The sequence below is a fragment of the Podarcis bocagei genome (genome assembly GCF_964188305.1).
Source record: "Podarcis bocagei genome assembly, chromosome: 10".
NCBI lineage: Eukaryota > Metazoa > Chordata > Lepidosauria > Squamata > Lacertidae > Podarcis > Podarcis bocagei.
The window spans coordinates 284,459-307,192 of NC_138135.1; the positions used below are offsets into that span (position 1 = coordinate 284,459).

General features: G+C 51.1%; 1 protein-coding gene across 3 annotated transcripts in view; it reads right to left on the reverse strand.

The window, feature by feature from the left end:
- The window catches only part of PPP6R2 (protein phosphatase 6 regulatory subunit 2), a 41,503-nt gene that overhangs the window by 15,690 nt on the left and 3,079 nt on the right, over positions 1-22,734 (reverse strand). For all 3 annotated transcript variants that reach the window (XM_081209903.1, XM_081209905.1, XM_081209904.1), the window contains exons 2-13: positions 15,330-15,465; positions 8,041-8,286; positions 6,934-7,120; positions 6,654-6,791; positions 5,531-5,596; positions 4,473-4,585; positions 3,833-3,946; positions 3,156-3,282; positions 2,342-2,494; positions 1,981-2,196; positions 1,496-1,560; positions 383-498 (exon numbers count right to left, since the gene is read on the reverse strand). In XM_081209903.1, coding sequence (XP_081066029.1) covers positions 383-498; positions 1,496-1,560; positions 1,981-2,196; positions 2,342-2,494; positions 3,156-3,282; positions 3,833-3,946; positions 4,473-4,585; positions 5,531-5,596; positions 6,654-6,791; positions 6,934-7,120; positions 8,041-8,267 — 1,522 coding nt within the window. In that variant the 5' untranslated portion in view covers positions 8,268-8,286; positions 15,330-15,465. The remainder of the gene's footprint in view (positions 1-382; positions 499-1,495; positions 1,561-1,980; positions 2,197-2,341; positions 2,495-3,155; positions 3,283-3,832; positions 3,947-4,472; positions 4,586-5,530; positions 5,597-6,653; positions 6,792-6,933; positions 7,121-8,040; positions 8,287-15,329; positions 15,466-22,734) is intronic.

A 22,734-nucleotide genomic window follows, 5' to 3' on the forward strand; every position in this document is an offset into this window, starting at 1 on the left:
AGGCTGGCCCTCCGCCAGAAAGGGGTTGGAAACACTGCTCCAAATTGGGTGTGGGGCTGTTTGAAACCGAGCAGGACAAAGGCGTCTGTGGATGCAGGCACAGCCCACGGCCTCAGCCTCAGCATCCAAGGGGGGGAGGGCCACGGACAAGGCCTTGCAGCCGGCCAGAAGGGAGGAAGCAGCCAGGCTCCCTCTGTTCTGGAGGCGGCAGCTCTGGGGCCAGGAAGCCGCTGGGGCCTCTCCAGACACCCCCAGGTGCCCTGACTGCACCCCTGATCCTAGAGGGAGGGAGGGAGCCACCCTCCCCAGACCCCCCACTCAGAGGAGCAGCCCGACTGCTCTGCGAAGAGAAGGGGCTCGAGACGTCAGAGGCTCCTTCTACCTCGGACAAAGTCGTTGATCTGGGTCTGGACGGGGCCCTTCTCCGTATTCTGCACTACTGCGTTGGCAATCCGCGTCAGGTGGCCCATGTTGCCTCGCCTCATTCCGCCTTCTGCCCTGGAAAAATAAACCGTGAGGAGTGGCTCCACATTGGGAAGGTCTCTCCTCAGCTGCTGCTGCCTGAGCCACCCGTGGGCTGGGAGGACTGCAGCCGATCGGGGGCAGAGAGCACCTGCCTGGAGTGCAGAACTCCCAAGGGCATCTCCAGTCCAGGAAGGGAACAGCCCCCCCCCCCGAAACACTTCTGCACCAGGAAGAATTTTCCAAAGAGGAGAGCCTTTCAACTGTGGAATGGGCTCTTCTTCCCTGGAAGTTTTTAAGCAGAGGTTGGATGGCCCAGTCTGTGAGGTTTTAGTTGAGATTATTTTATTGCTAGTACTTATCACATTTCTACACCCCTCATCGCCTACTGATTCTGCGTTGTAAAAGGCAAAGGTACAGAGAGCTGTGGTCGAAACCACTGAGCCTCTTGGGCTTGCCAATCGGAAGGTCGGCGGTTCCTGTATTGCAGGGCAGGGGGTTGGACTAGATGTCCCTTAGGGTTCCCTTCCAACTCTAAGAGCAGGCCTAGGCAAACTCGGCCCTCCAGATGTTTTGGGACTACAACTCCCATCATCCCTGACCACTGGTCCTGTTAGATAGGGATGACGGGAGTTGTAGTCCCTAAACATCTGGAGGGCCAAGTTTTCCTAGGCCTGCTCTTAGTCTATGATACCATGGACAGCCACTCTTAAGCCAGGGCAGAATCGACACTGACACATTAGTTAGGAACTGAGGGGTGTCAGGAAGGCCTCGCTAACCTCGTAGAGGTGAGGCACCCACCCGAGGGACCCTCACCAGGCAGAGATCACCCCGTGACCAAAGGCCCCTTGCATGTCACAGCCTCCTTCTTGCTGGCCCCCTCCAGCCCAAGCACCTGCGGCTAAGGAGGCTGTAGCCAGCTGGTGCAGACACTGCAGGGCAGCTGCCCCCTGGACTGCCAATGCCTTGGGGGAAGGGCTCTTTGGGTGAACATGCAGAGCCAAGAGCCCAGCAGGAGGGGAAGGAGCCTTACTGCATTTTGTCGTTGGTCTCCCAGGCATCCAGTATCCTTTGGACCAGGCAGCACTTTTGGAATAGCTGGAGGAAAGAGAGGAGGGACAGGCACATCAGGGCTATCCCTGAGAGCAGAGGCAGCACTAGGGCCAGCCCCCCACCCTGAGCCCCATCACAGCAGCCAGGGGCTTCTCCACCCCCAAGACCCCTGGAGCTCAATTTCTCCAAGGGCTCAGCACCGCTCTCGCCCAGGGCCTCACACCCCACTGAACCCACCCAGCAACACAGACCTCCCGCCTGGCCAGGAGGTGCCAGGAGCAAGCCAAGAGAGGTGCCACCAATGGGCTCGTCTGCTCTGGCCGCCCCTTTGGCAAGACGGGGGTTCTGCCCCAGGGCCTTGAACCACTCGCCCTGGATGCAGGCAGACAAGCTCCGAGGGCAGCAGGCCTTGTGTGGATGGGGCTTGGGGAAGCCTGTCCTGGCTGGGATTATGAGCCTCCTTACATGGGTCACCATGATGTTCTCGGGACGGCAGCTGCTGCTGCTGCTCTCCGGGGCTTCTGAGTTCCCCGAGGCTGCGCTCCCATCCGCTCCCTCCTTCTCTTCCGCCTCGCTTGGGGCCACTTTGCCTTCATTCACAGAATGCGCCAGGATCGCTGCGATGCACAATTCCACTTGGAAATGCAAAAAATTATTCCACGTGTACTCAAAAAACAGGTCCTGGAACAAAATCAAGGAGGCCAGTGAGCAAAGCTCTTCCATGGTGGAAGTGCGTTTCCTCCACCCCCACCGAACAGCCCTGGAGGCCAAGCTGAAGCCTCTGCCGCCAAGCGACCTCTCCCTGCCCCCCCAAGGTGCTCCTCACCAGCAGCAGCTCCATGGTGTTGAGCCGGCACAGCTCCTGGTTGATGCTGGGCGTGTTGGTGTGCAGAAGGGCAGCGACCAAGCGGGCAGCATGGAGGCGAGCGTTGCCCAGCGGCTCTTCCAAGACTCCAATGGTCGTCAGAATGGAGGCCGCCTGCCGCCAGCAGAGACAAAATGGGCTTCTCAGGCCAGACCAACATGACGCCCCCGCAGAGAGCCTCAGCTCCTCCTGTCCCCTGCCCCGCACCCCACAGCAAGGGGGCTGGCGGTCAGAACAGCAGAGCACAAAGCTGCAGGAATCCTTAACAGGGTGCTTTGGATGGAGGCAGAAGCCACTCTCTCTCCTCTGGGGGGACGAAGCAGCCGCCTGCCTGCACAGAACCTGCACTCAGCCCTTCACCCAAGAAATGCGTAACAGGGATGGCAGTGGTTTTTATAGGACTGATGTGAGCTGCTGCAGAAGTATGCAAGCTTTCAGGTTTCCACCTGATGAAGAGTCCCATGCACTTCAAAAGATTCTGTCCTCTTCCAATCCCATAACAGAAGCCATTTCGTTTTGTGTCTTTTACTCTACAGTGTCTCCTTGGTGAAAATTAAAAATTCCACAAACCAAGCTCAAGGCTGAGCAAAATAGATTCCCAGTCCCCCAATGCTTCCTGGATTTCCCCTCTGATTACCGAAGTACTCACTGGATCTGATGGATTCCCACCATCACCGATACACACCGTACATCTATATCTTTAGACACACAGCCTCCGGGGGAGATTGAAGAAGGGTTTGAGGAGAAGCGGGGGGGGGGGGCAGAATCTCCCTACCTTGGGCGGGTGCAGCAGCAGCTGGTGGAAGTCCTTCAGCCGCGGCTCAATGCCACCCAGGATGCTGCTATTGACAGTGCAAGACCTTTCGAATCCCTGAGAGAAAGAGTCCACCAGCCCCTCCACGCTGTGGGGGAAGAGAGGCAAACCAGGCTCCAGACTTGGACCAAGCAAAGCCCCGGGAGTTGGAGAGCTCTTCACAAGTGGGCCTGCTCCTCCAGAGCCAAGAGAAGCAGACCCTCCACTGTCAGCATGTCTCACAAGATGTGAGGCCTTGCATGGACCTCCCATGACCTTCCCACAGGCCTCACACAACCTTCCCAGGGGGCAATAAGCCAGGCGGAGGGCTCAAGAACCCTTTCAGCAGCAGGAAAACCCAAGGCAGAAATAGCTCCCTCCATCTTGCTTCCCAGGCTCTGGGCAGGTCATGTGAGATCTTGGACAGCTCCTTCCAACTATTCCCTCCCCACAAGCTCTCCGCTTATTTACTTATTTTCCTGCCACTCTCAGAAAGCTGCAATTATCTAAGTAAATCAGTAATAAGTTGGGCTCTCCTGTACTTTGCTTATTTATTTTTAGCAAGCATTCGTCAACCGCCTGGCCAGGCGCCCAAGAGTCTAAGTTCTACCCTGAAGTCTCTGCTACGATGCATCTGGTCGGCCCCCAAACCAGCTTACCTGGTGCGCCTCGGCTCCAGCAACGTCAACAGCGCCTGAGTCCCATTGACAAGGCAGCTCTCCGTCTGCTCACCATCAAACATGTTCTTCAGAAGCTGCTCCACACATTCCTGCCTGGAAACACCAAGGAAAAGTTAGAGGCCATTTTTAAGGGGCCCCCGAATCCACAAGTCAGAATGCAGCAACATTTCCCCCAAACATCTATGCCTTGGCCCCCTCCCCACCCCTGGCTTCCAACCAGGCACGGCCTGCCCAGAGAATTGGGGGGGGGCTGCCTGGCTGGGCACTGCTGCCCCTCCTCTCCCCCCTCCCGGGCTGCAGCTGGGTCATCAGCCTTCTTAAGCAGTGGAAGCTGATATTCAACAACCCCCCTGCGAGGTGGGCCAGGCTGAGAAAGGAGGGCGAGCCCAAGGCTTACCCCGTGAGGCTCCTGGCTGAGTACTGGTTTGACCCTCGGCCTCCTAAATCCAACCCTCCAGCCACGACATCACACTAACTTTGAAATCTCCGAAGGGCAATATGGAAATATTGTGAGAGGCAGGACTGAGACTTGGAGTTGCTTTGACCTTAAGAAAGCGGCCGAGAGCAGCCCCTGATGCTCCCAGCCCCCCCGCCCCCGGCTTCTGTCTGCTGTACTTACGACTCCAGAGCTGCCAGGAGTGGGTCGGGCTCAGCCACCTCTTGGAACTGGCTGCTCTGGTCCCTGCTGAGCCTTATGATGTCGCACAAGGTCTGGGAAGCATTGGATTGCCTCTGCAAACAGGAGACGAGTCAGCGGTGGCAAAAGGGGTCTCCTCTCAGCCTTCAGAGAAAAGGGGGCCGGGCAGCTGAGAGCAACGCAGAACCCCAAACCCCTGGGAATGGAGGGAGGTGGCCAGTGGCCCGCTCCTGACTGAGCTTCCTTTCTGGGCTAAAGCTGTAAAGATGATGCAGCACAGCAGGAATTGACTCTAAAGGTGAGGAGTTCCAGACTGAGGGCCTGCTTGAAAAGAACTCCTGCCTGCCTTCTGTGCCCAGGAGGGGGTCTGCCCTAACACATAAACACACTCCCTCAACCTCCCAGCGTAAAAGCTCCACTAAGGGAAATTTTTAATGTGTGATGGTTTATCATGTTTTCATATTCTGTTGGGAGCCACCCAGAGTGGCTGGGGAGGCCCGGCCAGATGGGCGGGGTAGAAGTAATAAATTATTATTATAAGGACAGGCACATGACCCCAGACTGGGCTGCCTCAAAATCAGAGAATTCCCATAGGGCGGCTCAACACGGGATGGACCACAAGAGATGCTAATGGGTGTGTGAAATTTTGAAACTGAGCACCCAAAGGGGGAAGCAGACCAGACTGCACAGAGGGGGGAGGGGGCGGGGGGCAAGCAGAGCACTGCTGGGCCCCTCACCCTTTCAGCACTGATGAGCAGCAGCGGCAGTGCTGACTGGCCCCCCCTGGGACCCAGGGGGCAGCCGCTCTCTTCCTTCCAGGCCCTTTTTTCCTTTCCACAATTAAGCATCGACACCACAGCTGCCCATTCTACACTGGCACTGCCCAGAGCTTCCTGCCCAGCCTCTCCCACTGCTCACTGGCAAAATGCCTCGGTAGGTTCTCCCTGCAAAACAGCTTAAGCAGAACAAAGGAAAGGTTTCTGCTAAGATGCTCTCAGAGACAGAGCTGGAGAGCCCCACGGACAGGAGGCTGCACTCACATCCTCATCCTGGTCAGGACTGATCAGCTCCACGAGCCGCTGGATGATCTGTGCTTCATTCAGCCACTGCAGGGAAGGAGAGAAGAGGAAGCAGCGCCAGTGAGAAAGTCGCCCTTGCGTGGCCCACCGCCAGGCCCAGGAGGCTGGGGAAGTTCCCTTCATGGCCCTGCCAGTCTGGAGCTGGCTTCTCTCTGCCCTCCAGATGAAGCTCCACTTTCCATCACTGAAAATAGCAGGTTCAGGCCTCTGCCACATCAGTCCCTTCAGAAGCCATGGCGGGAGGGGGGCAGTGGAAGACAGTTGTACCTTGAAGGTCGAATGGGATCCGTTCTGGAAGTCTGTTCGACTTCCAAAATGTTTGGGAACCAGGATGCGGCTTCCGATTGGCTGCAGGAAGCTCCTGCAGCCAATCAGAAGCCGTGGAAGCCGCGACAACGTTCAGGTTACAAAGAATATTCACAAAAAGGAGCACTCACTTCCAAGTTTGTGGCATTTGGGAGCCAAAACTTTCGACACCCATTCGACTTCCGAGGTACGACTGTACAAAGCCCAAGAGGAGCCAACTGAGGTGTTTCCGCAGAGATCGTGGTCTCCATTTCTTAAAGAGACCAAACTGGAAACAGCAAGTGCAGAAGAAGAGTCCTTCCCCAGCAGAGAGCTGGCAGGCAGCCTCACTTCAAGGCCTGTTTATGAAGAGAGGCCTGGGCAACCATTTGAATTTCCTGACCAGCCCTTCACTTGACTCCTTTTGTTCTGTATTTATGGTTGTTCATAATTTGTCTATCCTGCTGCACACTGCAAAGACGGTATGAACTGGCAGCACCTAAACACTTCCATAAATAAAGAGTGCAGGTCACATGGCCTTTCTGCTTCCAGGCCAGCCTGGCCTTGGCAAAGGGACGCGGACGGAGCCTCCAGCATCCGAAGGAGCCAGCGGAGAACAGCCTTGCGGAGCTGCTCTTCTCAGCTCCCTACGTGGTCAAGGCCAAGCCTGACAGCAGAGAGAAAGCAAAGGAGGCCAGGAACACTGGAGCCTCAATTCCTGCCCTGCCCTGGATGACCCTCGGGGGTCCCTCCCAACTCTACACTTCTACAACCCTCTGAGCCCAAGAGCAGCCCTCACGTTTAGTACTTCCTGCCTCAGCGGAGCCGGCTCCACGCAGCTGATGAGTCGCAAGAGGAGGTCCATCATGGCAGACGTATCGATATGCTTCAGTACCAAGTCGAGGAATTTGGCTTTCTTCCGCAAAAATGAAATTACCTAAAGAAAAAAAATAGACAGATCAGAGTGCTAGCTAGCTAGAGACAGCCTTGTGAATTAACCCTCAGCTACCACCCAAAAAACAGTCAAGACCCAAAGGAGGCAGGCTGAGCCTTGGGGGGGGGGGGACACTTCGCCTGACCTGCTCCGTCTTCCTGGCGATGAGGTTGCCGATGGTCTTGCTGAAGAAACTGGCCAGCAAAGGGTTCAAGGGTGGCTCATGGTCCAGGAAGTCGTAGAGGATGTTCAGCAAAGCCTCGTCCCCTCCGAGCCTGTCGTTGATCTGCGGCACATCGGAAGTCAGCAGTTCACAGGCTGTGTTGGGGTACCTGCAGGGACAGAGCCAAAGCCAAGAGCTTGGGAAGCTGCTGCCGCTGGTGCCAAGAGCCCAAAGGCAGCCATGCAGAGACCCACCAGGGATGCCAGCAGGCTTCAGACACACCCCAACCCCCTCTGCCCTGAAATGTGAAAGGCAGCCATCTCAAACTAGAGGCAGCTGGACATGCAGCCCCTATAGAGCTTCGACCAGAGCAGAAGGTCTCGCATGGGCCTCCAGGACGGACCTGTTTGCCATGGCAAAAGAGCTCACAGGAAAAAGACTCTCCTTCGCCTGACGGGAGTTGATGGAGGAAGCGGTTTGTCTGCCAGCATAAATCCCGGTTCACCAAATGGAGCTTGCCTCTTGGAAGTTCTCGGGATGGGTGATGTGAAGGGCAATTCCTCTGGGATAAGCCAGGGCAACATCCCTGCCTCGGATCCCTCAGAGCTCCCCCCTCATCAGCCTCCACGGCTCCAAAGCCTCTCTGCCAAGGCGCCTTCCAAAGAGAGCAGCTGGCGCTGGCCGGATGCATCAGGATCCCAGCTTCCCCGGCAGAGCGGAACATCCTTCTGGCCCAGGGACTCTGCTACCTTCAGGCTCTAAGCCCCTTTGCTGTCTGCACAGGGCCTCTTCAGGGACAGCCCCAACATCGCCAGATGCCCTCACCCTCTGGATACACACACGGATCTGTCTCTTCATGGGCTGCTGGCTCGTTTTGTTGCCTCCATTATTTTTATGTGCGTGTCGTTTTGTGGAAACAACTGGCTTTGGGATTTTATTATTGTTTTGTTTCATTGCAAACTACCTGGGAAGAGACTACTGAAAAGCGCTCTCTAAAGCTTGCATGCAAAGGAACGAAAGGCTCCCCCCGCTCTGCCACAGGGCCCTATCAGGAAGGCCACGCCCCCTCTTCCAGGGCCGGGTACCTACTTGAAGCGGACCTTCTCATCCATGTCCAGGGGGGGCTCATGGGTGATGAGGCTGACCAGCTCCTCCATGCAGTGCTGCTGACACAGGAAGTCCACCAGCTTGCGGTTCTGCGCTTTGCACTCCTGGAGGATGTCATCTTCGTCCATCAGCTCCAGCAGAGTCACATCCTCCTTGTCCAGCAGCTTGTCAACATGCGACGTGGTGTTCAGGTCAAATTTCCAGAACATGGTGAGAGTGAGCACCGACCTGCAAGGAGCCAGAGAGAGCAGCAGCAGCAGCACTGTCAGCATAACGCTACGCCAGAAGAGTTCCCCACGTCCCCTTTTCCCTGCAAGGCTCTGTGAAGGTCTGGGTCAGGGCCCGAGAATCTCACAGGAACAGGTGCACTCTGGGGAAACTGGGGAACAGACGAGCCCGCCCCTTGGAGAAACTCCATCTTCTGCTAACTGGGCAGGAGTCCAGGCTATGGGGAAATGGGTTATAAACAGCCTCGTCCTACGGAGCTCCTTATTGATTTTATTTATTTATTAAAAATACAGTGGTACTTTGGTTCTCAAACTTAATCCATTCCGAAAGTCTGTTCCAAAACCAAAGCTTTCCAAAAGCAAGGCGCGCTTTCCCATAGAAAGTAATGCAAAATAGATTAATCCATTCAAGACTCTTAAAAACATCACTAATACTGCAATTTAACATGAATTTTGCTGTCTAATGAGACCATTGGTCCATAAAATGAATAATAATAATAATAATAATAATAATAATAATAATAATAATAATAATAATAACAACAACAACAACAATAATAATAATAAATTTTATTTATATCCCGCCCTCCCCAGCCGAAGCCAGGCTCAGGGCGGCTAACAACAATAAAACAGTACAAAAGTACAGCATAAACAACACTCTAAAATCATTCATTATAAAATTAATTAATTCAAGCCACTGGCAACCATTGGGCCATAGCTCTGCGAAGATTGCCGAGGGAGGGAGTTCGAAGGATGTAGCCTCAACCGGCTCCCACGTAGCCATCCAGCCACAGCTTCCAAACACCTGGTCAGTGTGTCTGGGGCCGAGTCAGGAATAAATGATGCACTGCAGTCACAGAATCAATTACTCAGTAGCTGAACTGGGTTCCACACAGTCGCAAAAACAAAACAAAAAGAGCCACAAAAACAAAAACGCAAAATAAATAGACAGAGCTCAGTGTAACACTCAAAACAGAAGAGCGGCAATCAAATAGGAAGCGTAACACTCAAAACGGAGCACGTCCGGCTTCCAGAAAAAGTTTGCAAACCGGAACATTTACTTCCGCATTTGCAGTGTTTGGGTTCCAAGTTTTTGAGTAGCAAGGCATTTGAGAATCAAGGTACCACTGTATTTATATGCTGCTTGTATCACAGAAATAAAGCACAGCGGTTTACAACAATATAGAAAAACAAACCATACAGCAAAATCGTGACAAATTAAAAGCAAAAGCCTCGACCATAAACATCAGGAGACCCTTGTGGGGGGCTGTGGTCAGCAGGGGCCGAATCCTGATGGTAAAGCTGAGCGCTCCTCAGGTTAGAGGTTCCTCTTTCGTTTCCCACACCATCAGGGGGCACAGAGTCCTAGCAAGACCAAGCGCTCCCTCCCTCCACCGACACACAGGTCACTGCAGCCCACCCTCTGTGTGGCAGGGGGCCTTTTTCAAGGACTGTGCAAAACCCAACGTTCCCTGGAGGAGTCAGGCTGGCTCTCCTTCTGTGCTGCAACCCTGTCCAGCTGCTCTGTGACCCCCGGGCCCTGGGAGCTGACTGGCTTGCCCCTCACCCCCTCTTGCAGTCATTATTAACATGGCTGCAGGTAGATTTCCACTCCAAACTCAACGGATGATTCAGAAGAAGGGAGCACATCCAGTCTTCTGCCAACCATCAAGAAAATGCTGGCTCCTGCAATATTTCCCAAGTGAAATGAAGTCCAAACAGTTTGCCGCCGCCCCCCCCCCCCCCCCCGCATAATTCAGGCAGGAAACTTTAGTTGCAGGTGGCTTTTAAGATTTCTTCCCTACATAAATGACCTTGGGGCCTGCGGCTGGAAGGGGACACATTTCTTGTTGTAAAACAATCCTAGGCAGAGGGCAGCCGTGGGGCAGATGCCATTCAGCTCAAGTCAAGCTGGCTTGAGATCTATCACCTCTGAGCAAAAGAAAGGTTCTTCAGGATTTTCACCAGATATTTTCTTTTCTTTGCAAACTAGGATATGTAACCTGTACAAACATAACCAATTACTATAATTCAACCCCCCCCTTTTTTAAAGGTGCTCCTGCAACATTGCCTATGAGCTGGGAGCTGGTTCTGGCCCCCACCACTCTGGTGACCCTCTTCCTGTGTTTACAGAGGCTACACAGTCTTTATTTTCAGTTGCATTTCAGTGTATTTATTGGCTGCTTGGGGTTAACAGGACAATGGAGTAGGCTTTTTAAAACCGTAATACCCCAAGCAGGGTGGCAACATGAGAAGGGGCCTTTTCTGCAGTGGCTCCCCCTTTGTGGGATGGTCTTCCCAGAGAGGCTCACCTGGCACCATCCTTGCATGCCTTTAGGCAACAGGCAAAAACATTCCTCTTCTCCCTAGGCTTGGACTGATTAAACAATCTGTGGCCTTTGGGGGGTGTATTTTTTGTGTTACTATGGTATGCATTTTTGTGTTTTGCATCTCTCCAAGGACAGCCTGAGCCCACCACTTGGGAGTGCCCTGAAGGCAGCAGCTCTCGTCTTCATGAATCTAAATCCCTTCTCCATCTCCTCTGTGGTTAAGGAAAATGTCTTCTGAATTTGATTAAGGGAGCATCACTGGAATATAGAGGTGGGATAAATTAAAGAGAGTGCTGCTCCCAGGCAGTTCACCTATTGCAACACTAAGATTTGATGCAAAAGTGAATTAATGGAGTTCAAGAGCTGGACGATTATAGAGGAGACAAAATGTTTAAGGACTAAACGAGGGAAGATCAGTATTTAACTTCCGCTCAATGTCAGGAGAAAATGGGAGAGTTTAAGACACTCTCTCTTTTGAATTATTTTCGAATTAGACTCTCTTTCTCTTCACGAGGAAAGCAACCACCATACCTGAAGGAGTGTCTCCACCCCCATTGTTCAGCCTGGACACGAAGGCTGGGCAATGTTGGGTTTTCAACACTGTGGTGTATCCTAGCCAAACATTGCAGTTTGGCAATATACCATGATGTTGAAAAAAGCTGCACTGGCCCCAGCCAGCAGGATGCCAGGAGAACCTGCTGCAGCTCTCCTGGTGGAAGCTGAGGTGCTTTCACCCCAGCGCCTCGCAGGCTGTGGCCAAGACAGCTGGCTCCAGCCGGCTGCTCAGCTGGGGGGGCAGAAAGGCTCCTGCCCCCAGTGGAACCAGCCCCAATTCCCCTTCCGCTCTCCTGGAGCAGCAAGGGCTCCTTGGCCAAGCTCTCTCTGCCTTGGCTGGTGTGGGAGGGGGGCACTTTAACAAAGCCCCCATCCTGCTGCTGGCTCATGCGGGTCAGGGGCTCCATAAAACTGCTTGGCTGAGGCGAGGGCAGCAGGGCACTCCTCAGCAAGCAGAGGAAAGAACAAGCTGCATTGGCACTTCCCCAATTCAGCTTTATTCTCTCTCTCCCAGGGCAGAGAGTGATGGCAGTTTCACCAGCAGGATATCCCCCTCCGAGGAGAGCTTTCTGGCCATCCTGCAGCCCTACAGCACCCCCCTCCACTGCGAAACACACAGGGGCAGCAGCCTCAGCCCCACTGGCCCACTGCTCTTTGCAATAGGGCTGCAAAAGAAATGTCAGCAAGCAAGCAAGGGCTGCAAAGGAGCTCTGCTGTCAACCTCCCCTGCAAAGGAGACCCTCTGCTTCCTATGGCATAAGGAGCCCAATGGCATGGAGAATTAGGCCAGCTGAAATGAAAGGGCTTTGGTAAGATGAACCCTGCATGGGGCTGAGCTGCGAGTCTCAGCAGAGTCATTGGGTCTTACCCAAGAGAAGGTCCCCCACCCCTGCAATGCTGGAAAAGGGGGGGCAGCATCCTGCCTGCACCCCCACCCTCGCAAGTCAGAGAGATAGGCCTGCCAGGTTTGGCCTGCACTTGCCCTGCCCACATCCCCCCAAAGCCTTTCCTCTTGGCTTCTAGCTCATGCTCAACCAGCCGCCAGCAACGGCCTGGGGCTCCCTTTAAGGCTGTGCAAGTATCTCATTTCCTGGGGCCGCCTGACTTTGTCCCTGTTAAGCTACATCCAATTGGAAGACAGTCTGAGTTCTCCCAGACGTCTGCCTTCCCATCCTTTGCTCCATCACCTCCCACGTCACAAAAAGCCTCTTGGCGCAACACTGAGTGCTGTGCGCATGTCTAGGTAAGAACCTGAGAAGAGCCCTGTGGCTGGATCAAGCCCAAAGGGCCCCATCTAGTCCAGCACCCTGTGCTCACCGGGTCCAAGCAGATGCCTGCATGAAACATCGCCTGACAAAAAAGGGAAAATCCGCAAGGAAGCTGCTTCGTCCCAACGACTGTGACGCTTCCGAGTTCCCACCAGGGACTCCAGCCAGGACCCCCAGACAACCATGAGAGATGGGCACAGGGAGGGCACCCCTGCCCAGTGTAGCCTCACCATTCCCTGCCCTGCAATGCTCTGAGGAAGCTGCCTTACACGCAGCTAGGCCACAGGGGTCCATCGTCTGCAATGACTGGCAGCGTCAGTGATATTGCCAGGACTGAATTTGGGAGCTGAGCCTTCTGCCAAAACACGGGTGCTCCAACACTGGCAGGTTTGCAACTCCACATAAAGAAAGGTAAAAGCTGTCTGGAGCTGTGGCAGCTTCCTTTGAGGAACTCAGATCCAAATAGACAAAAGCGAATGTAAAGCACCAGGAGAACGGCGCTCAGGGAGACAGACAAGCCATCAAAGCAGCTTTTAACTTAGGCTCAAGACTTTAGAATCATAGAATCATAGAGTTGGAAGAGACCACAAGGGCCATCGAGTCCAACCTCCTGCCAAGCAGGAAACACCATCAGAGCACTCCTGACATATGGTTGTCAAGCCTCTTCTTCCCGATTCCAGGTGGAAAAATCAAAATTGGAAACAGAACTGTTGGATCCCAAAACTAAGATTTTGTCAAAGATGTATAACTTGCTGTTGAAATGGAATACTCAGGATGAAACGGTGAAATCTGCTATAATTAAATGGGCACAAGATGTTGGACATAACATTATGATGGCTGACTGGGAACAGTTATGGACCACAGGTATGAAGTTCACGGCATGTAATGCCTTAAGAGAGAATATTATGAAAATGATATACAGGTGGTACATGACCCCAGTCAAGCTTGCATAAATTTATCACTTGCCCGACAATAAATGTTGGAAATGTAAAGAAACTGAAGGTACATTCTTTCACCTTTGGTGGACGTGCCCAAGGATTAAGGCTTTCTGGGAGATGATTTATAATGAAATGAAAAAGGTATTTAAATATACCTTCCTGAAGAAACCAGAGGCCTTTCTCCTGGGCATAGTCGGCCAATTGGTGTTAAAGAAGGATAGAACTTTTTTTATGTACGCCACAACAGCAGCAAGAATACTTATTGCAAAGTACTGGAAGACACAAGATTTACCCACTCTGGAAGAATGACAGATGAAGGTGATGGACTATATGGAATTGGCGGAAATGACTGGCAGAATCCGAGACCAGGGAGAAGAGTCGGTGGAAGAAGATTGGAAAAAGTTTAAAGACTATTTACAGAATTATTGTAAAATTAATGAATGTTAGAATGATGTTGGATAGAAATTAAGTGGTTTTTAGCTGTAATACTATAAGGGAATATGAAAAATGGATTATTAATAGGTAAAAATTTAATGTCACAATATTTTAAGATTAAAGATTAGGATAAATAAAGAGGGGAAGGATTTGCTGAACTAACAAATTGAACTGGAATACAAAAAAGGGAGGCGCGAGGAGGTCCGGGAAACAAGCTAATGAAAAATAAGTAATGGAAAGATTGAGTTGTTTTTAACTGTTTTTTATTTTGTATTTTTTTTCTTTTTTCATTTTGTAATATCTTGAAAATTTTAATAATTTTTTTTTTAAAAAAAGACTTTAATTCTTCCCGAATGTTACATCAAACAATCACAATTTTCTCCAGGCAGTTTCCATCCATACCTCCAGCACCAAGCTTCCTTTCAGTGCCAAGGCTACACGTGGATGCCAACCAGCACCCCCTTTTTTGTGCCCGAGGCCTGCTGCTTAGCTGAAGAAGCAGCAGTGGCTCCCTGGTCAGAGCTTCGAGTCAGCTTTGACTTCTGCGCTGCTTCCCCTGCAGGCTCTGAGGCTGAGGACTGAGGAAGGCTAGTTGCTGTTTTATGGGATCTTTTATATCTGAAGAGAGCTACAACTCTTTCAGGACAAAACAGACTGAATCATAGAATTATAGAGTTGGAAAGGGCCCCGAGGGCCATCTAGTCCAACCTCCTACAACGCAGGAATCTCAGCTAAAGCCCCATGACAGATGGCCATCCAACCTCTGCTTAAAAACCTCCAAGGAAGGAGAGTCCACTACCTTCCAAAGGAGTCCATTCCACTGCCAAACGGTTCTAACTGTCAGAAAGTTCTTCCTGATGTTTAGTTGGAATCGCCTTTCATGTAACTTGAATCCACCAGAGCAGGAGAAAACAAGCGTGCTCCATCTTCCACGTGACAGCCCTTTAGATGTCTGAATATGGCTATCGTCTTCCCTCTCAGCTTTCCAGGATAAACATACCCAAGCAGAACAGGGTTGTCTGATTGCTACACAGGCACACTAATAAGATCCTATTTGGATCTGACCATATATTGAGCTAGACTTTTCAGAAGGGAAAAGCAACTTGCCAGCAGCTTACCAGAGTTGGCAGCATTAGGGAGTTTTGTTTCTGAGAGTGCTAGTGGCTCCAGGCAGAAGTGCAGCTGACCAGAAGATTTGACAAGGCCTTGAAACTGTGACTGTCACAGCTGCTTGCCAAAACCCCTCTCTGCAGAAAGAAGCCATGTTCAAAAGCACCCCCCCCCCGTTCCTCCTCAAGTCCTGTTTGGGAACTTTCCTGGGAACCTTCCTAGTCAATGCCAGAAGCAGACCAAGAGGGACTTCTGGCCTCATCCCAAAGGCACTTCTCATGCACCCCACGCCAGGCTCCTCCTTCACACACTTCTGGGGGTCCTCTGTACCAAATATGGACATCCTCGCCTGCTCCTTGGCAGTGCCCACAAGCCAAATGGTAAAGAAAAGCCAGCAACAGCTCCTACCTCTTGTGCAAATCTTGTTTCAAAAGCGAGACCTTCGCCACAGACAGAGGTACATTTGGCTTCTTGGTTCAACAGAGGTCTCCACTTCGAGAACACCTTCCATTGATCTCAGTTTACCTTTAGTTGCTCTTTTTGCCTGAGGAATAAAAGAAGGAAATGAAAACGCCATTAATACTGAAAAGCACAAACAAAGCAGAAGGCATCCGGGTGCAAGAAACCGCACCAGATATCAAGAGGGCCGGGATGGGTGGCTAAATGGACAAGGGTGCCCTTTCCCACATGCCCAGCCTGATCCTGCACTGTACATTTTTACTCGGAGCCAAGTTTCAGCGAAGGATTGAGGGAGCCTTTCCTTACAGCCCCCTTCAGTTTGCAGACTCAGCTGTGAAAAGAGAAGAACACACATTTGTTTTCCTGACGCCGCTCAAAAGAAAGATCTAGGTTGTCAAGGAAACCCAAAGGCCACTTCCCCTCGTTCCAAAAATCCTCACACCACCAGAATACAAGCACAGTGCATTCAGCAAGGGCTGCTGCTCCCTGAAAGAGGCAAAAGGGAATCCAGGAAATGTCCCCAAAATCCCTCTTTGGGATTACTGCGTGAGGCCAAGCCTGGCTACAACCGAATCCATCTCTCCCGTCCGCTATTTCGGAGCAGACCTCAACCGGGTTTTCCTTTGAGCAGTCCAGAGAGCTGGGGAAGGGAAACCTGGAATTAAGACCCTGCTTCTTCAGTGGGGGAAAGAGCAGCAAACACAGCGTAACAGATGCAATAAGAAATGCCCCCAAAGGCCAGATTCTGAGTCTGAGCCAGCCCACCAGGGACAGGAGCCCCGGCAAAAAGGTGGGAACAGGAAACCTTCCCCAGGCCTGGAAGGACTCTGAACCTGAACTGAAGAATGCCTGAAGCTGGAGAAAAGGCACCACCTCACAAATCAAACATGCTGAACCCCCAGGGACCCATCCGAAGCCTGGCTTCCCACATCAAACTCAAACCAGTTGGGGGCCTTTAATGGAGGCCCTTCAGGAGAGGTGATTCTCCTCCACAAGGCCACCGACTTCTTTTTAGCACTGGGTGCGATTTCCAGGCAATGAAGACAAAGCAAAGGGGGCCGAAGCCAACATCTGGTGACCTGGAGATGCTGAGCAGGGAGCAGTTTCAACACACTGCCAAAACACCACACTCTGGGACTACCAACACAATATGCCGTGGCCTGTAACCTTCGCTTCCTCTTCTTCCTTCCCAAAGAATAAAAATTTCAATCCCTTCACATACTCTGGTGTGCACGCACACGTGTCACTTCCAATGGCACACCACAAACCGCCAAAGGCCAGTGGGGCAAAGGGCTGGCCGGTCTCCTTGTCCCTTCCTGACCTGAGCCCAGGGAGAGAGCTGGGCTCTGCCTGCCCCCAGCCAGCTCCGCCAAAGGCCCATTCCCAGGAGGCCACGGACATCCAGCCAAGTCTCCATACACAAGCCAAGGAAAGCTTGTCATGACCTGGCAGGGAAATGGGGCCAATCCAGCAGCCATTGCAGTGTGGGGAGCCCCCCCCCCCAACTTCCCAACCGTGGCAACAATGTCTTTCCTGGCTTCTCGTCCTGCCGGCTGCTCAGAAGAACATATTGATCGGAGCCCAGCTGGATCCAGAATGGAAGGCTGCCAGCCTCAGGATCCCTCTAACCCCCAGGATGCTGTGCTGCTTGCTTGCGAGGAGACAAGAAGCCTGCAACTTCAGGCAGACAGATGTGAATTTTCCTTCATGAACCCCTTTTGCTCTCTCAAGCCTTATTCTCAACGAACCAGTGGTACAAACACCCCAGGCTACAAACTCTGCTAACCTGGAAGAGTTACCTCGAGTTGAGAACTTTGCCCCAGGATGAGAACGGAAATCGTGTTCCGGTGGTGCAGCAGCAGTAAGAGGCCCAATTAGCGAAAGCACACCTCTAGTTAAAAACAGTTTCAGGTTAAGAACGGACCTCTGGAACGAATCAAGTTCGTAACAAGAGGTACCACTGTACAGTTCCTGAGGTCCGTAGGGTACCACTGTACAGTTCCGGTGGGTCTCCCACCACCGCCACACAATTTCTATTCTCATCCTGAAGCAAAGTTCTTAACCCGAGGTACTATTTCTGGGTTAGCGGAGTCTATAACCTGAAGCATCTGTAACCCGAGGTACCACTGTGCCAGCCTAAGGACTGGTCAAGGTCCTCAAGGTCAGAAGGAAAGTGAGGGCTGGGATCAGGAGGCTCTTGCTGGGAGATGGGGGCCACTTCTGTCCCCAGGGAGGAAGGGAGGGAGGGGTGGGACTCAAGGGAAACTTGGACATGACCCCAAACGGCATCTCAATGGCTCACCTCACAGCACTGAAATGCAGGAATATGACCTCCCCCTGTCAGCTGGACGGCAGCCCCACCAACACCTTCCAAGTTCTTGGTCACAGCCGTAGGCTGTGAGCAGCACTAGTGAGTAAAAGAAATGTGCAAAATTCACAAAAATAAACTAGAGCTTAGGAGCCCCGTATAGCATCTGTATAGCTCAGCATTATCTGATGCTATTATGCAACAAAACAATCAGATGTCCTTAAAACTGGGGGGGGGGGGGAGAGGCTGTGACCACACACTTAAGACGCAAAAACATGACACTACTGTTTGAAATTAACTGGGCGCCAGTCGCTTTTTGCGACTCTGAAGCACCACCTAGAGACCAAGTTGAGATTTGCAGTCATGTGGTTTGCTACTGATAGGACTGACTGTTCCCTTTCAGGAAGGCCTCTGATGCGCAGAGGAGGAAAACATTTTTCCATTTTTGTACGATTTCCATAAGTAAGCAAACAGCTCTTTTGCAAGGGGAGGGGAGGGGAGCTGGAGCTGGTTTTCACCCCTCCACTTTTTTTGCAAGCAAACAAACCAGCTGCAAAGTTAATGGATTAATGGACTGCTTCTCTCTTGGGGGGGGGGGAACAGGGGGGCTGACTAATTACTAAAAGGCTTATAATGGTGATTTTGCTTCTCGAAAGTGAAACAGCTCTAGCAGTAAAGCGATGCCTCTTTTCTTGCTTTGCCTTTCATTTCTTTGCAAAATAATTTTTTGCTGGCTGCTTTGATAGAATAAAGGTTTGTCTCCTTTATTTGGATTCTGCTACATCTTTTTTTCCCTAGGAATGCAGATTGAGCATGGGGGTGGGAGAGCAGACTGGAAATTATGACAATAAAAGAGAGTTTTTTGCATGCTGGGGGGGGGGGTCCCTTCCCGTGTAGCTACCCATTCTGAAGTTTGATTTTGTGTATCTAATGGCACGCTTAGTATGGAGTGTAAGTAGAATAAATATTCTTATCTCTTGCAATAGATAAGAAAACCCAGGGCTGCCACACATCCAAGCAATAATGCCTTCAAAAATGACATCTGGGCAATTTCATAAAAGTGGCTAATATGTCTGGGGAAACTCAGTGTACAGCAGCCCATATCAGTAGGGTTTTTGTTTGTTTTTTTGCAAAAAAACCCCCCAAAAAACTCAACAACTTTTGTGTCCTGATCTTCACTTTTTGAAATATGGCAACCCTAAGAAAGCCATTCTAGTCTCGTTCTTGGTGACAGTGGGTGAGATTTTCTGGGTGTTGCTTGCTTTTTGAACCCAAGTCTGCAGCATGAGACAAAGTGTTTTCTAGCTGTTCCTGGAGATGAGTTAGCAAAGTTTGCTGATGACACCAAGTTGTACAGGGTGGTTTTTAACCAAAAGAGGCTGTGAAGCACTCCAAAAGGATCTCTCCAAACTGGGTGAATGAGCCTTAATACGATAAATCGGATGCAGTGTTCACAAGCGTAAGGGGATGCATGCATGCAGGGGCAAAATATCCTAGCATTACATAGATGCTACTGAGGTCTGAGCTGGTGATGGCTGACCAAGATGGGCCTTGGGCTTCGCTCCCCCCGCGGGCCCAGGCACTGGCAGAAGGGAATCCCCAGAGGCTCCCTTTCAGTTGGGGGCAGTATTAGAAACTGGGGCAGAAAAGTGCCACTTGGCGATCAGTTATACATCTCAGCTTCTAACACTAGCCAAACCCTGTGCGAGAGTCAGCAGTAGATGAATGGATCGGAAGTTACAACAGAGAAAGTTAGGAAAGAGGAAGAACAGATGGGAGGCAAGGGAGCCCTTGCAGATGTAGAGCGGAAGGAGGGCTGGCTGGAGAGGGGAAAGAGAATGGAAGGAAAAGATACTTCAACGCTCAAACAGGAAATGGGAGGAAGGCGAAACATCTCGTTCAATATTCCCCCTAGAGTTGGGTTGCTGTGGGCAGACACTGGCTGGACACTCAGCACCAGTTCTGGTGGGGGACAGGACCACCACCTTTTGTGCTCCAACAATCCCTAGGCAACTGCAAATTGGATCTCATTAAAACCATCCTGGCTAGTGGCTGTCACTGCATATTGCAAGATGGAGACAAAGCGTGCATCCCTTTTCTCTACCCCATGCGCTGATCTATGCACGAGTATTCAGAGACATTGGATGCCACTAGCAGTGGAGAAGACAGCCAGCGTGGCTAGGAGCCATGGGTAGCCTTGTTCTCCTTCCAGAATCCTCTCTTGAAGCCGTCCAAGTTGCTGCTCATCATGGCATCTTCTGGGAGCAAATTCCCCAGTTTCACTATGCATTGCGTGAAGAACTTTATTTTGCCTGTCCTGAATCTTCCCATTCAGCTTTGTGGGAGGCCCCAGTTTATCCACATGCATAATTTTACACACCTCTATCATCAGTAATTTTTAAATTTCCTTATGCACCATCGTCTCAAGCCAACGTACAATAAAAACAGCAAAATACAGTTAGTAACAGATACTAGTGGCTGATTAGCTGTTCTCCCTGTGCAAAGGTCAGAGGGGGCAGGGTTTCTGTTGAGGCAGGTGATTAGCTGTGGGAGGAGCTTAACAGAGCTTGTAGGGCAGCTGCGCACGCCTAGCTGCTCGCACAGTTTGATCCATCTTTTAGATTTAGGGGAGCTAGTCTCAAACGTTTGTTGGGGGAGACCTAGGGTTTTTTGTAGGGGGAGTTATTTGTCCTGTCTTCACACTTTTTATGATGGAGGACCACTGTAGCCACCCCCAACGACACCTTCTCAAGATGGAGGGGGAGGGAACAGCTGCAGTCGCCTGCGGTTCGTGCGCAATGTTTGCCATCTTGCCAAAGGTTGCAGGCAGCTTTACCTGCAGCAATTGTACGTTGATTGCCCTCTTAGAAGACAAAGTCCAGCAACTGGAGGAACGTGCAGCTACGCTCCAAAGAATTAGAGAGCTGGAGCTCTTCTTGGAAGCAACAGAGCACACCGTCTCCACCAAGGAGGAGACAGGGGACTCCCCTGAGAAGGAGGCTAGTTCACCAACACAGAAGCCAGATATATGGAGAAACGTGACTCAAACAAGTAGGAGGCCCAGGGTTCGCTCTGATTGTTTAGAAATACACAATTGCTTTGAGGTCCTCTCCCCTAGCATGAAAGACGAAGAGCAGACTCCATTTGAGGATCTCTCCCTCATTATAGTCGATCAGCTATATGAAGACGAGCAGCAAAGTCAGTCCTCAGGGAATGTGCAGGAGACCTTGGAACGGACAGCTCACAGAAGACCCCCGACCAAACCTAAGAGGAGGCGTGTAGTGGTGATAGGGGATTCCCTACTGAGGGGAACAGAAGCAGTGATCTGTGGGCCTGACAAGATGTCTCGGGAAGTGTGCTGTCTCCCCGGGCCTAAGATCCAAGATGTAACTGAACGACTGCAAGGAATCATAAAACCCACTGACAAATACCCCTTCCTCTTGGTTCATGTGGGAACCAATGACACTGCAAGCAATAGCCTCCAGAAGATCAAAAGAGACTACGAGGCTCTGGGCAGGTAACTGAAGCAATTAAATGCACAAATTGTCATCTCATCTGTCCTCCCAGTTGAACGACGTGGCCCAGGGAGAGAGGGGAAAATAGTGGAAGTGAACAGCTGGCTTCGCAAATGGTGTAAACAGGAACGGTTTGGATTCTTAGATCACGGACTGCAGTTTCTTGAAGATGGACTTCTGGCAAGCGATGGGCTGTACCTCACAACGGTTGGGAGAAATGTTTTTTGCCAAAAATCTCAGAAACCTCACCAGGAGGGCTTTAAACTGACTAATGTGGGGGAGGGAGACAGTGCTCCTGAAGGTAGGAGTCTATCAATTGATGAAGATGATCATCCAAATGTCATAGACCAAATGGAGCAAACAGCACGCAGACCTAGTGGCGGGAGGAAAAAATCCTTAAATAAGAGACACGGGGGAATGATTAATGGACTTCAATGTCTGTACACTAATGCGCAAAGCATGGGAATAAACAAGATGAGCTTGAGCTCTTGGTACAGCAAACTAAATATGACATAATAGGCATCACTGAAACCTGGTGGGATAAGTCCCACGACTGGAATGTAATAATGGGGGGAAACCACCAAAGAGGAATTCAAACAAATAGCCAGCACGTGTAGACACAAAGTCAGAAAAGCTAAAGCACAGAATGAACTCAGGCTTGCTAGAGAGGTTAAAAGCAACAAAAAAGGCTTTTATGGGTATGTTCCTAGCGAAAGGAAGAACAAAGAAACAGTGGGGTCACTCAGAGGAGAAGATGGTGAAATGCAAACAGGGGACACAGAAAGGGCTGAACTCCTCAATGCCTTCTTTGCCTCAGTCTTCTCCGATAAAGAAAACAATGCCCGACCTGAAGAATTTGGAGCAAATGATTCAGCTAAGGAAACACAGCCCAGAATAACTAAGGAGATAGTACAAGAATACTTGGCTAGTTTAGATGTATTCAAGTCTCCAGGGCCAGATGAACTGCATCCAAGAGTATTAAAAGAACTGGCAGATGTGATCTCAGAACCACTGGCAGTCATCTTTGAGAATTCCTGGAGAACAGGCGAAGTCCCGGCAGACTGGAGGAGGGCAAATGTTGTCCCTATTTTCAAAAAGGGGAAAAGAGAGGACCCAAATAATTACCGCCCAGTCAGTCTGACATCAATACCAGGGAAGATTCTGGAGCAGATCATTAGGCAAACAGTCTGTGAGCACCTAGAAAGGAATGCTGTGATCACCAATAGTCAGCATGGATTTCTGAAAAATAAGTCATGTCAGACTAACCTGATTTCGTTTTTTGACAGAATTACAACCCTGGTAGATGAAGGGAACGCAGTGGATTTAGCCTACCTTGATTTCAGCAAGGCATTTGACAAGGTGCCCCATGATATTCTTGTAAAGAAGCTGGTAAAATGCAGTCTTGACTATGCTACCACTCAGTGGATTTGTAACTGGCTGACTGACCGAACCCAAAGGGTGCTCATCAATGGTTCCTCTTCATCCTGGAGAAGAGTGACTAGTGGGGTGCCACAGGGTTCTGTCTTGGGCC